Source organism: Coloeus monedula (assembly GCF_965178545.1).
Source record: "Coloeus monedula genome assembly, chromosome: 6".
Taxonomy (NCBI): Eukaryota; Metazoa; Chordata; class Aves; order Passeriformes; family Corvidae; genus Coloeus; species Coloeus monedula.
The window spans coordinates 7,681,899-7,697,139 of record NC_138786.1 but is presented as its reverse complement, the minus strand read 5'-3'; the positions used below and the strand labels follow the sequence as shown (position 1 = coordinate 7,697,139).

At 38.0% G+C, this 15,241-nt stretch overlaps 1 protein-coding gene across 1 annotated transcript in view; it reads right to left on the bottom strand.

Annotated features, from left to right (window-relative positions):
• Positions 1 to 1,867: 1,867 nt before the first annotated feature.
• The window catches only part of ELP4 (elongator acetyltransferase complex subunit 4), a gene marked incomplete at its 5' end in the record, with an annotated part of 136,575 nt that continues 123,201 nt past the window's right edge, over positions 1,868 to 15,241 (bottom strand). The window contains one exon of the mRNA XM_082282817.1: positions 1,868 to 2,391. Coding sequence (XP_082138943.1) covers positions 2,260 to 2,391 — 132 coding nt within the window. The 3' untranslated portion in view covers positions 1,868 to 2,259. The remainder of the gene's footprint in view (positions 2,392 to 15,241) is intronic.

Genomic DNA, 15,241 nt, shown 5'->3' with positions numbered 1-15,241 from the left:
CATTTAGTGACTCAGAAAAAAACCCAAACGAATGCAGATTTGCAGAAGGAGTTCCTTTTATTACTCAAAATACTTGTCAGCTTTAATCTGACCCTCCTGAAGTTTTTGAAATGGATGCCTTACAGATGCACAGGGCACACATACAGACAGATACACACGTGGGATACACATGCTGCTCACTAACAATTTTCAGGTAATACCTTAACTAGAAATGGGGCTGTGACTTTCATGATATTTTCTCCCCTGTATGCTAAGCCAATGACCTATTTAAATATGTTGGCAGCAATTTATATGCCTTGTGACTTTATATTCCACAAAGAAATACCGTGTTTTGTGTTATTTACATTAAAAAGACGTGCTATGTAAAACCTCACCTTTGTTAGAAATCACTTTATCCTAAGTACTTAAATTATTTCACGCTTTCAAAAGGCACAATTATGTATCTAATGAGAACTTCCATTCAGTGTTACACATAATACAAAAAGAGAAAAAATGTTTGAGACATCAATGATAATATTTTAAATATGTTGGCATAGGAAAGTAGATGTCTTTTTCCTTCACTAATCTGACAGTTCAGTTCTGAAACTTTATTTTGAAAAGATTTAAAAAGGATTTGTGTCTTTAGAAATAAAAAAATATAACAGGCATATCTAAAAAATATGGAAGAGAAAACCTGATTGTTACTACTAATGAAATAGCTGATGACAAAATAGTAGTCTTTTTGATTTTGATCACAAAAAATAAACTGGTAGTGACAGGATATGATGGATAGATTTGACATCCTGGCAAATCACTGTCATTGATTCAATTATTCTAATTCAGAATAAAAGCTGTATACAGTATGTGTTTATGCTACAGTGGAGTTTTTTAAGTGATTGACAATCATCATATTAGTTAGACAGTTTTAAAAGCTATGTCTTTGTTTTACACAGCGTTGTCAAGAAAAAAATAAAGTAGAACCTGGATTGCAGGAAAAAAAAAAGCAAACCACTTCCCCAGTCTTGGTTCCAAACCCATCAAAATATGTTACCATTATTGGATCCTATTAACATGTTCTTTGAAGACTCAGTTTCACTCCAGCCATGTAATACTCTATTACAAAGACTAAATTTTGAAAGTGTAATGCAATCTTACAGCTGGGTAGCTTGGAAGTTCTGCAGAGAAGATGATATTACCTTTCAAAATGGAAGTCAGCCTCAGAAGAAAGAATGCAAACCGCTTTAATTCCCAGGTCAGCTTTGCTTTACTGTTCCTTTGTTTGATGAGAGAGACACAGGGATACATACAGAACAGTTAGAAGTTCACAAATGGCATATCTGAGGGTACAAAAGCCTGAATTACTTGTATATTCTGGCTACTTTAGACCAGCTCGCTGTGATATCCTTCCCCGAGCTCAAATGCACTCTTCTGGTTTCCCAGCATTAATGTAGCTGTCGGTTTGAATTTCAATCTTGAATTATGTCTGTTGACATAATTTCATAGTGCTGACTTCAATTGTTTAGGATTACTGTTTTGAACTACATAAGGAAATCAATTCTTTCCTCTCTGGTTAGGAAATTCCATTCAAGTGCACTTTAATGCACGTAGTAAGACATAAGGCAAAGTAATTATCTATAATATATTCTGATTTACCCCCTCCCCCCCCCCCCCATTCTCAATTATTGGCACATTAAATAACAACTATCTTATATATTCTGAATTTATTATTACTTATTTAATAAACTGATGTAGGGATTTCCTGAAATTTAAGAATGGTATTTCAATTACAGAAATGAATGTTTTTAAAAGTGTGCAGTTTGCTTTTTGAATAACACATGACAATGAATTGCTTAGTTCCATTCCTTTATTTCAATAAACCATCCAACTCAGTATTCATACAAAATATTATATGTAAGTATATAAAAATTCTTTTGGGAAAAATTTATTTTTAATGTAAAAAAAAAAATAGAAATGAAAGGGCTATCACAGTTTTTGTATTTTAAGGAAAGGAACAAAATACTCCCTGTTTCCACTAGAGCAGAACAATGGCAGGACCCAACATAACTGAAGCTTTAAGCAAAATCCAAACAAGACCAAAATTAGTACAAAGAAACCAGAATATTAAAAAAAAAAAAAAAAAAGGAAAGGAAGGCATCATACGACAACATTTATTTTTAAAGACTGCTGGGTCAAATCACTAAGAAAAATATTTATATAAGTCATTAACACTCATAATTAGAGTGTCACATAAATCTGAGTGAAACTGCTAAGTAGAAATCACTAGAAGTCCAGGTGCTTCTTGCCGATGGCCATTGCACCACATCCTGAGCTCAGCAGTTTGGCGGATCCTGCCAGATCCTGTTTGCTCGCGCGGCTCACTGTGTCTGACAAGTCTGGAGGCAAATGCAGCCGCTGTGGCAGGAGATTTTCAGGAGGGAGAGAGAGAGACGGGGAGAGAGAGGGAAGAAAGAGAGAGAGAGAGAAAAACAAGGGGAAAAAAAAAAATAAATGCAGTAGAAATCATTTTGCACAGCATATTTCAAAATGCAGTATTTTCCCTGACTGATCCGTGTTTACTCGCACAAATAAAGCACTTTCCAGACACTCTTCTAGGCTGACCTGGCAACAGTTTTTTATGTTTTCAATACATTGGATTCTGTAAATTGGAATAAATTTTTTCCTTATGAAAATTTTCTAAACAAAATACAAATTTGCTCAAGGTATTTAATTATATATATGGGCATTTTCCCTTTAAAAACCAGTGTTTTGTCTGCATGTCAACCTCTACATCAAATTATAGCACTACAGTGTAAGTATAGTTTTATTTTAAATATGGACACATGGTGACAGAGTCTGAAAATAAATTATGGGATGGTCAAAAGATGGAGAGGGCTCACCCTGGCTGCACATTACTCTGCTAGATGTTTCCTCTTCGTATTCTACTGCTAGTGGCTAATAAAACCAAGCAGTGACAGTAGTTGCATTTGTATAAGGCAATCATATATGTTAATCAAAGCTTGCCCTCCCCAGTGAGTTGTAGGAACATTAAATCCAGTTTACAGATGGGGAAACAGAGACACAGGTTACATGGCTGCCCACAAGCATGTGGTCCTTGCACAAGAAACCTTATTTTGCAACCATGACAAAAATACGTCCACCCTCCCTCTGAGGGTCTTTTACATGGGAGATATATAAAAGACATGACGTTACCATTTAGCTTTTGTAAAGTAAGGTGAAAATTAATGTAAAACTGAGGCTTTAGTTGCTTAATTACTGGCTTGCTTTTGGACACAGTGAGGCACTGAAAGCTGGTCAGATGAGAGTTGAGTGTCTTCAGCACAGTGCAATAATTTATGAAACTGGTATCATGGAAGGAGCATATTTCTTGAAAGATTTAGTAGTCAAAGGCTAAACTGGGTGGTTCTTTTAAACTGCACATGCCTCTGAAGGGAACAGAGGAACAGTAGTGGCTGCAAAACTGTATTATGAGGCTGTGTGGACTATCCTTATTCTCAGCCTTTGCTACATATTTGCTTTTATCACATATAAATACAGCTTCCTTTTACTCAATGCTTTTGGAAATTTTGTATCATAAGAATTCAATTAAAAAGCATACGAAATCTTTGAATCTACAGTGAGCTGACTGTTGAATTCCTTGCTGGTTTTGAGACTGTGCAATTTGGCATAACTTGAGAGATGCTCCCAAGGGCTTCCCACCACTGGCTACTCCTGGCTGCGGGCAGCACTGGGAGAAGAACTGTGTTGTTGTTTTCTCCAAGGGAAGGAAATGCATAAAGCAATGCATGAGGAGTAGGAAAGCCTGTGTCCAAGGTGAGATGCCATACCCCAGTGCTGGAATAGGAGAAAGATGTGTATTTATTGACAGCATTTTGCCTGTGAAGCACAGCTCACATATCAACCCCCACTCCCTGTAAATACCACACAGTAACTCTGCAGCTCTGACATTTCACTGTATTAAACCAGTGCTGTGATAGAGAATCCTTCACTCACAGTGGTCCCCTTACTCCAAAGAAGGTTAAGCCTGGCTGTGGCTGTGGCCTGTAGCCCGTGACACCTCATTTCTGCCTCAACACAGCACAAACAGGGCACAAGCCTATCTCCTTTGGCTGCTGAACAAAACGTTTGCTGGGGAGAGCCAATGTACAACTTGGATTGTATGGGAGGGGCTGTAACCACTGAAAAGCAAAGGAGCAGAAGAAGTACAGGGGAGCACTTGGCAGATCTCTCAATCCCATTTTCTTTCTTAAAAAGTGTACAGTACTCTGCTGGCAGGGTGCAGGGTAAGAGGGATGTGGGAGGTGGAGAGACAAGTGAAGGAATCCAACCTTCTCCCACTCTCTGTTAGCATCTCTGTGCCCTCACCGGGAGCAGGAGAGGCAGCTTCCTCTGGGGAACATGTCGTAGCACTGCCATCCTCCTGCAATTACTGACCCTTTGCCAAGTCTGCCAAATGGATTCTGAGCAAGGTGATGAAGAGCTAACAGAACCAAGGCTCAGCAAGCTCATCTTAAGCAGGGACTGACTAAATATCATAGACAGGGAACAACTGCAAAAAACCCTGCCACACCATCCTGGACTTAAAAGTGTGGTCAGAAAAGAAAAAAACCTTTTACATTTACACAGTCATTTGGTCAATGCTATGTTCATTTGCTAATATATATAATCTAAACAGAAAACAGATAAAAGAATGTTTATAAATCTGCAAAGCCTTAAATAGGAAAAGTAAAAAATTAAAGATCCTTAGATTGGATGCAGGAAGTGAATTCGGCTTTTACAGATGTACTTGTTATGACACACAATTTCGTTATACAGGCATGTACTCTTGTTCCCCCATCTTCTTCAGTGGAGAGGATGCACACTGCTCATTTAGTGACTGGCTAGTCATTTAGTGACTGGCTATTCAGCATTTTATTTTCTTGTCACTGTTTACTCTGAACTTTTCTGACATATTTATTGTACACTATTCAAACCTTGTTCTGAAGACAGAATGGCTTTTCAATAGCACATGTCAGCATATAGCACTTGAATGCTTCACAAATACCAACTGTGTTATTTTCCTAATATTCTTGTGAGAGGAGGCAGCAAAGTTACCTCCATTTTAGAGACAGGGAACTGAGGCACATAAAACACATAGCAAATGGTATCTACTAATTTCAGAAACAGAAACTGAGGCAGCTAGGACTTGCTTTTCCAGAATATTTAGCATTTTGCAGAATTTCACATGTTCAAACGCTAACTTCATTTGCAGCTGAGTGCTCAGTATTTTTCAAGAATCCAAAGTCAGGCACTCAGAAAACAAGAGGCACAAAATAAGAGTGGTATTGGCAGAGACACACATCATACCTTCCATGATATCCTTGATATCCTTCCATGTCTTAATTACGAGACCATTCCTCCTGCAATCTTTTCCTCTACAATCCATTCCTTTACAATCCCAACTTTCACATTATAACAAATTACTGGTTCTCCAGGAATCACATTTCACTGCATATGCCACATTCAGCCTTAGATCAGACATGTTCTGAACAACAAATCACACCAGAGTCCTTTGAAAACAACTGGGTATTATTCTGCCATTAAGATCTGAATCACTGGACATGCACATGCTCCCTGTGAACAAAGCCTGCATAAGTATTTAAAAATATCATTCCTTATATTTTCTGTGTGGAGAAATTTTCTGTGTGCCCATATATAGCACTGAAAATACTAATCCTAATAAATATTTTAACACCATTTAAAAATATTCTAAATGTTAAGCCACAAACAAACAGGAAATTCATTGCATGGCATCTACATCCACAGATTTAGCAACTGGCCTTTATTTTTGGCACCAACAGGGACATTGTGACCACTTGAACTAAGGTAGTAAGTGATGGTATGAACAGGCTGTGATCCTTCTGGAACACCAGCACCACAAAACAGATGTTTTCACAGATATTTGTTGACCACAGAGAAACACTCACATTTAAAGTCCTAGTTAAGCACAAGATGTTTTCTGGTGGACAGACTTCTCTGCTATTTCTGATGGTCTACCTCCATTCCTTTCAAGCTCTCTTTCTCTGATCAGTCTGGTAAAAATCAGAATGATTTTGCTCACAGTGGCAATCCCAATCTTTGTCCAGGCCTTCCTTCCATCCCACAACTGGCTTTCATGACAAAAATGTCTCTTCTCTAGTTATCTGCAGTCTCCAGCTCTCAGCTTTCTGCTTCCAAGCTCTTTCTTCCTGCCCCTGACAGTCCTGTATTCCTCTTGCCTCTGTTTCCATGCCCTGCTCCTGTTCCTAAAGCCTAGGTTCAAATTCAGCACCAGGCCACCCCTCCTTGCCCCAACCCCTCATCTTCCTCATCCCCTATTTTGTTCTGCTCCTCTTCTTCTCACCCATTATTGATTTGTCCTCCTTTCTCCTGCTGGCACTGCTTCCCATTCCTGCTTCCTGCCCCTCTCCTCTGCCCTGGTGCCCCAGCCCAGAGTGTGGGCACAGGCAGTGGCTCACCGGGTCCAAAAAGCAGGAAAATGCCTGCAGAAGAGTCAAGCTGAATGCACTGAGTGTGCCCAACAGGTTGGGTTTTCACAGGACAGCAAGAATGTATCCCTGGCCTAAATGCTAGACATAAAATTATTTTAAATAGTTTAACATTTTCACTAAAATATTCCAGAAACACAGAACTTTCTATAGCCAAGAGCAAGCTGGCAGGGCAACAGTATTTTAAGGGAAAATGGTCATAATGTGGCAAAAGTAAACATGCAAGTGAAAATAGGATCCTATAATCACTCTCCTTGGGATAACTTCTTAAAAATATATCAATGTAAGGTAAAGTTTATCAGTGAAAAACTAGGGAATGCTGGAGTAAACTTCCTTTGTGCAGAGTTAATTGTGTATCTGCATTATTACAGTGTGTTTAATTACATGATCACACAGCATTTTCACCCATGGAGGCTGTCAGGAAGGTTTAAACTCGGGATTTTCACAATCAGACTGATTTTCATTCTCTGGCTGAAGAAATAAGTGGCTCTGGAAGAAGGATATTATGGAACACAGCATAGCTGGGGAAGGGGAAGGGGCATGGTGTGAGTTGTGGTGCTCTGTTTTGGGCAGTCCCAAAGGAAGGCTTTGTGGGGTAGGAACAATTACACTGAACCCAGCTAAGCACACAGCTTTAGGGCATGTGTTACGAAAGGAAAACACTTTAGAACAAACTTATTACATACTTTGGGCCTGCTCCTCCCTCTGCCTGAAGAAAACTTCTAATTACTTCATTTGTTCTCAACGGGGAAAAGAAGGTAGAAGTGGAAGATGAGATTATGTAAAAGGACAGCTCAGAAGGGACACAGAGCAACCAGTGAGTCCAGTCCCAGCACAGAGGACCAGATACACACTGATGGTTTTCTGACACTGGTCTGCTGTGTAAGACTGGCATGGAAAGAACCACATCATGGCTATTCCAGGAACTTCCAGTGGGCTGCTACATTTGGTTGGGGTCAAGTTATTTCTTAAAATCCTACTATACAAAAATACTAGCAAGTGCTTTTGCCAGTGTATCTTACTGTACCAAGGGGATTGTTTTAGACGTTTACTATAAACCCTCCAGATTTTCCAATGCCAAGCCTTTTTTCTCTTCAGTATTAAGAGGACTGACCAGCACTTTTCCTAAAAACCTCACCTGATGTTTATACTTCAGCTACAAAATGCATAGAAACAGTACACATGCTTAAACTGGCTGTGAAAGGAACTGAAAATAAAGTAAAAATCTATGACTGAACTTAAGTAACCAGTGACAGGGTAAACAAGGAGTTAGCTACCAGAGATGTTAAAGAACTGATTACTGTACAGCTACAGACATCAGCTACACATTCTTCTGAGGAATCTACTGCCACTGCACTGTGGAGGCAACTAGTGAAATCCAGTATTACACCTACACAGGATAAAAACCAAACAGTTCAAAAATTCCTCATCAGATTTGAGGAAATATGTATCTGTATGAACTGTTTTTTATACAGAGACAATTGAGGTTGAAGACACTCAAGATACAGCACAATTTCATAAAATTAATTGAGGGCTACAAAATTCACATTTTCTGTAAAATGCTTTAAGCAATAAAGAATACAAATTTTTTTAGCAACAATGTGATAAGCAGATATATGTATATTGGCAAAAATCTAAACCTCAAGTAATTCTGTATATAACTCCAAACTCATTATTATATTTTCATACCTATTGGAAGTGTAATACTGTAGCAAAAAATACATAATAACACGAGTGATGCAAAGTCACTGAATCTCATTAAAAATGAGGTGACAGTTTGTTCTTAATTTGATTCATATTAAAGTTAATTTCACTGAAGTCAGCCTTGTGACTCTGTTAACAGTTACATGAAGCTTTAACAACTGAGCCCAAGCTTCCCAAAAATCTTTACAATTCATTTATTTGGATCTTTGACCAAAAATAAAAAAAAAGCTTGTTAGTCTACTATGGCTGCAGCCCTGCCTTGGGGCAGGGAGATGGGTTAATGACCTCTCTAGATCCCTTCTACTTCCATTTGCTACAACTCCATGAAGACTGAAGTCACCAAAGCCGAAGGGATTTGGTTTAGGGGGAAGAGGGGGGTGGGGAGAAGAATTTTAGGAATGCTGGGAAAATGAAAGATGCAGACTCTTAGTTGGGGAGCTTTACATCCTACTTACTTCTCTTTGAAGCAGAACTCTCCCTGTTCCATAAAGCCCCCACAAGACAGAATGGGAACAGACTGTAGCAGGAAGGCCGAGCTCCTGTTACTGTTTCCCCTTGTTTATGGTGCCCACAATCCACCACTTGCATTATGTTTTCCATTTTATGTCTTTTTATTATCACCTCACTTATAACTACCAGTAGTAATTTCTACCTTTGGGCTTAGCATAAGCACAAAGACGTGCAGGTACGAAACTAAATTTCTTCTAGAGAGAAAGGCTTTTCTCAAATATTTGACATAGAGGTTACTACAAGCTTTGGCTTCTTCTCTTGCCAAACTCTCCAACTGAGAAGCACCAGATATGTGTATTCTGATGAAATTAGTTCTCTTTTATATGATATGCAGTCTACTGGAGTGACATATCATTTATATTGACATAACTTTGTAACTACTCATGTAGCAAAATACTGCTATGAAAACACACAAAAATTTTATTACTGCCACAAAGCCTAAAACTTCTGAGTTAATATAAGTTCACTTCTCAATGACTAAACAATAAGCCCTCTGCCACTGAAGACATTATTAGCTCTCTCAGCAAGGAACAGAAAAGTTATTCCAACTGGCCTCAGACCTGTGTCAGGCAGAAATCATATGGTTGTTGTGAAATTTGGTTCACAAATAATGATGGTGTCTCACAATGGACAATATTTATCTTGTGGAGAGAATGGAGCCAAACTATTATCCCATAGCTGCATTTCAGTCTTACACAAACTCTTCTTTAACCATTTGCTATGAATCTCTTATATTCCTGTTCACGTTGCAATTTGCTCAGTACTTTAGCAAACTCAGGAGATAAAAGAGTAGGTAACTATTTCTCTGTATAATGGACATGAACTCAGATTCTTCTTGTACTGCTGTATTCACAGACACTACATCACCATTTTTAGATCACAGGAATGGATACATTTTCTAAACTGGTCATAAAGAACAAAAGACTTGACTTTCAAAAAGAGCATTCTGAAATTTTCTATATTTCAGGTAACTGTGACTGACTTATAAGAAACCACAGATCTATCAACTCATGTTAAAATAATCACATCTACCACATGCACATCCTATTTCTTTTTTTTTTAAGTTGAAGCACAACCCAAGCCATCATGATGTTAACTATTGCTAACACCAGGTGTTGAGAGAAGGCTTCCAGTAAGAATAACTGATAAATAAACTTCTACCTATATATGTCTGTCTGTCTGCTAAAGGATAGATAATACTACTGAGAATGTTTGAACAGATAATACCACTGAGAATATTCTAAAACTCCTATTTCCCATCACTTAGAGAATGTAAAATAAAACCAGGGCAATTCTCACTTTCACCTCATTTACAGAACAGTGATGTTTTACTGTGGGTTTCCAATAGTACAAACAGATTATTTAAATAGCATTTTTAAGGACACATGGCAAAATTAAGAACCATTAATTAACCTACTCTTTGTATGATAGATTTTGCAAAAATCCATTTTACATTTCAGAACACTGCAGCTTTCCAGTGTATCTGCTTTACAGAAGGGATATGATAATATCCAGGAGAATTCAACTTGAACTGTGCTGATTTATTTGGGTGTGCCACATGGTACTGTTTCTGTTTTCTGACCAGAAATCTAGATTCATGAGTCTGAATTTAAAATTTAGTTTTCTAACACTGGCTGCTGTTCAGAGATATTTGTTTGTACCAGTACAATTCAATTCTGTACCTGTTGGTGTAAAATGCATCCCTGGGGTATTTTGGGTGGCTGAAGAAGTTCCAGTTCCAGACTGAGTAGAGATGGGTGGGTTTCTGTATGTGCAGCTCCAGTTATTAATTTTCAGTGACAGGAAAGGAAAGCACAGACAATTGTCCGAACGAACTCATTCCAAAGAAAAACTCCAACATGTGTTAAAGACGATTTGTTCCATGTGAAGGGACTCAAGTGAAAGAGAAAAATATCAGGAATATTTGCCTTCTCTGACACCTGAGAATGCCACCAGTGTTTGGCACCATGAGGTGCCCTTAATCACACACCCACAGAACAGACCCGCTTTATGTTCTAGCTGGAGTCTCTGGATAATGAAGAAGCTCCCTGCTTTATAAAGAGGGATGGATCCATCAGTAATGGTTACAGGCTGCCCAAGGACTGCAGGTGTTCAACTGCTTGTCTGATCCAAAATTCAGAGAAGCCCGTGGTAATCTTACAAGCAGAACTGGACTAAACACTTATATAACACATTACACTAATATTGATACAGCTCTTATCAAATTGAAAGACTGTCTCTGTCTTGAAGAGTTTATGGTCTGAACACACAAAGTGGGCAAAAAAGGAAAAAGTAAAAGACAAAACATCAAGGCAGAAGGAAAAATGTCATGGTATATAAATACTCTATTAATGCCAAAGCTTTTGTTTTTTTTCTTCCAACTGAAAAAATAATGTTTAGAAAGGTGAGTGAAAGAGAAGAGCCATAGGGAAATAAATTAAGTGACAAAGGGCTGAAGAAAACATGGAGCGAAGAAAGGGAAAGATGGAGGCCAGGAAGAGATATATTAATCTAGGCATGCTATGGTCGAGATTGGAATATATTGTCTAAATCTGAAGGAAAATACTGTTCTAAATTCAAGCAGTAGTTCATGAGTCTGATGTTATCATCTATGTTCAAAACAAGGACAATTCTCCTGTGGATCGGTTCTTTTTGCTGAACTTCTCCTCCCTGAGCTTATGTAAGAGTGTGGGCCCTGTGATGCAAGTCTGAGTAATTCCAGGGCTCTCAGACAGTCGGGTGGATGCTGATGTAAATGTCACATTCTCTTCCCTGACGGATTCATTCAACCTAATTGCAGCTGTCTACAAGTCAGCCATTCAGTCTAACCTACATTATATACTTAGGGTGAGATGAATTGTCCTTGCAAGTGCTTGTCCATATCTGCTGATTATTCAGGAAACCTGAGTGACTAGCTTAAACCAAATTCTTCACTTGGAGTCTAAAAGGTCAAGGGGAGGATTTCAGTCCTACAACTCTATGAAGCTTCTCACTGAATCAGTGCCTCCACTGTGTCTACTCCTTCTCTGAATGACATTGCAACATGCCACGGAGTACAGATTTCATATCAAACCACAGATGGCTCACTGGAAATGTTCCAGAGTTGCTGATGATGCCCACGATGCTCTACAACAACTTGAGTCTCTCTACTGGGAAGCTTGAGAAGTGTTCAAGGCACTGTGTGTACAAACAAAAGCTGTGTATGTGAGGAGGAGGGAGAAGCAGCATTCAGAGCAGAAGCATCTGTTCCAGGATTACAGTGTTACTGTCACCCTCTAAAATTTCAGCCAAATTGAAAACCTAAACAAATATTTGAGTTTGCATCCAAAACTATCTGGTAAAGCTCATTATAATTTACCAGGCTTCTGTCTCAGTTCCTGTCAGATTTCAGAAAATTCATTAATACTGTCATTTAAAACCCATTACTGAGGGTGTGCAACTGCACCAAATAACTGATAAAACGTATTCTGCCTCTTGATAAAATTGTCCAGATAGATTGCAACACTTCACAGAAAGGCTCTGCTCCAAGACAGGTAACTCACACTAGCAAGTCTCCATGACAAGTGCATTTCAATGACTGGTTTGCCAACTCAAAAAGTAAATATTAGCTGGGGGTGGGGGTGTGTGTGTGTGTGTGTATCATTTTATACCAGGAACAAGCCCTGTACTCTGTATTTACTTTTTAAAGTCAGTTGGAATCAGAAAATTTCCAGTGCTAGACAGCCCAGCACACCTCTGAAGCATTTCTGGGTGTTCAGACCTGGAGCAAACACTGCCCACAGGGAAGATTCATTATCCCTATTCCACAGCCCACCCATCCCTCCTCCAGACATGAGGGCTTTGGCAACAGGGAAGTGCCTCAACTTCGTGCAGAAACATATTACATGACCAGAACACAACAATTATCACATTTGTAAAGCTTTAGGGATAGGAACAATTTAATAGCTTTTTGAAGCAGACTAATTTTCTGGAGATTCTTTTCCTTTTTTTTTTTTATTATTTTGCTTTTCATGCATGGACAAGCTCTTCTTTGCTACAGGTATTTTCTGAGTCTGCTTTGCAGGATTGTTATGTGTGGAGAAACACAAATCATTCAATCACTTCAAAACAGTGCGAGAGATATAAAAAAGGTCTATGTAGGTGCAAATTACTGCTACTAACCTCTGTTTTAAAAGCAAGTATCATTTAGATAGATAAATGTATTGCTTGTTTACAAAATCCTGCACATCTACAAACCAGGGCTGCTAAACAGATGACCAGTTTATTTTTGTAGCTTTTCATAAGCTAGAAACTTCAGCTCTGCAGTGGCAAATGCCACTGTGAGACACCTTATGCTAAGGCAAAAAGCAGGCCAGAAGAGAAAAATAAAATTTATTTCTGCTATCATTGTCTTCTCACCCTGAAACTGGCAGTGATACAGGATGTATGTTCAGTTCCTGTAACTCCTAGGTAAGGATGTAGACAGTACATAATCCATATTCTAATATATCTTCAGCACTAATCCCCTGTGACTCAGGGCTATTGTTTAAAACTCCAGATAACAAAGCCTTTTGTAATGTTACTTCCAAATAATCTTTAGACTCCAGAAATCCCTGAAGTGTAATTTAATATCTGTAATATTGGCTCCACCTGTTTTGGTATGAAAACTCATGGTGGCATATTTTTATTCAGTGATTGATACTACTTATTAGAAGAAGAGAAAAATCGCATTAGTGACCAAGTGGTCATTCTGCCCACTCTATGGGAAACCCATGCTTTAAAGGAACTTTAAACACAGAATAAGAAGGGGAAAGGTTAAAAGACAGGTCACACCAATTTCTTTTTAAACAACTCTGTTTCAGACAGTAGGTCTCAGTGTAAATGAAAACAAATATATTAAATATGAATGACAGAAACTGGTATCACATTAAATGCAAGACTTTTGTGACTAATTTTGATTAAAACAAACATTGTTATTATCTGAAAGTTAGGGGGAGGGTTGAACATTTGAGCAGATTCCTACATCAAAAACATGTTTTGTAAAGAAACTATATGTCAAATTATAGCTATTTGCTTTCAGCTGTTTCAAGCAGTTATTTAGTTTTGTACTTTTCATGTGTCAGTATTTTTTTCATTTCACTTCTTTATTCTGTACTACAAGTAAGTCTCTTTAGAGCAATAAGATCTTTAAAATCCCTTTAGTGTTTAGAAATGTCAACAATTCAGTAGATTATACTTGATGAATAGGCCAGATAGAAAAAACCTGCCTCAAGTTTTTATCTCAAGTGAAGTAAGGTGCTTTGAAGAGCACTTGATTTGAGATTTAGAAGCCTGCCACTATTCAACCAGACACTCTTGAGAGCTGTTAAGTCCTGACCCATAGCATGAAAACAGGTTGCAGGAGGGGAGGAAACACCACTAAGAAATATATTTTGTACTCCCTGTGTCATTATTTCTTCTAATTACCATTTAAACATTTCTTCCTATAAATAAGTGAAAACCTACAAGACAAGGCAACCTTATCAGACCATCTTATTTGAGTATTTTGAATGTAGCTGGAACTTGCCAGGGGGAACAGCTACAGCATTGGAAAAAGATGAGGCTCTAAAGGGAAAAAAAATATCTAAATGGTTCCTTCCATTTGAATAGACTACACTGACATACTAAACCTTTGTATTTTTGACAAGAGACATAGAAAACAAAAAGGTTTTCACTTCCAAACATGCAGTGGAAGAACATGGAGTGGTTTGGTTTGCTGTAACTATAGAAAAATATTTTTTTCATCCTTTGCTATCAGTTCCACAGTCTAAAACAAATCTCAGTACCAGACTACAATGAATTCATTCAACATCACAAAACAATCAGTTTAAGATATCTGCACAGCAATAATAATATCAAATGAAAAGTAATGCAAACTGTAAGTCATCCCTTTTGTAGGAATATCTGTTCTTAACAGATTATTGTGCTTGTGCACAGGCTCTCTCCCCCAGCATTACTTTAGCTTCATAACTGGTTCCTTGAATAAGAACTTAGTTAATAACCTAACAGCAACTGACCACATTATTTGGGCAAATGTCTCATCAGTATCTCCTGCCCTACTTTCTGCATCTCTGAGTTTCATAGAGATATAAAAGAAAAGGCAAAACTAGGTCATTCCTGGGCTGAACAAAAGAATTTTTGTAGTAGTATAAATTACTGACCTTTCTAATAAGTCTGTCTTTCCCAGCAAACCAGGTCATCCAATCCAACTCAACTAATTAATGGTATCCTCCAATAACTAACAATAACCAAAGCACACAGTGAATTTGGGAGAACTAATTCTCCCAAATTAAAAGAAACACTTTAAACACTTTAAAAATTAAAAGAAACACTTTAAAACACTTTAAAAGAAACACTCAAGAAACACTCTCTTTCCTAAATCAGAAGAAATTTTGGGGATTGTGTTCAATTATTAGTTACCATATAGTAATTACTATTACAGTAGCTGTCTTGTACTCACTGACAAACATCACTGTACCTGAGCC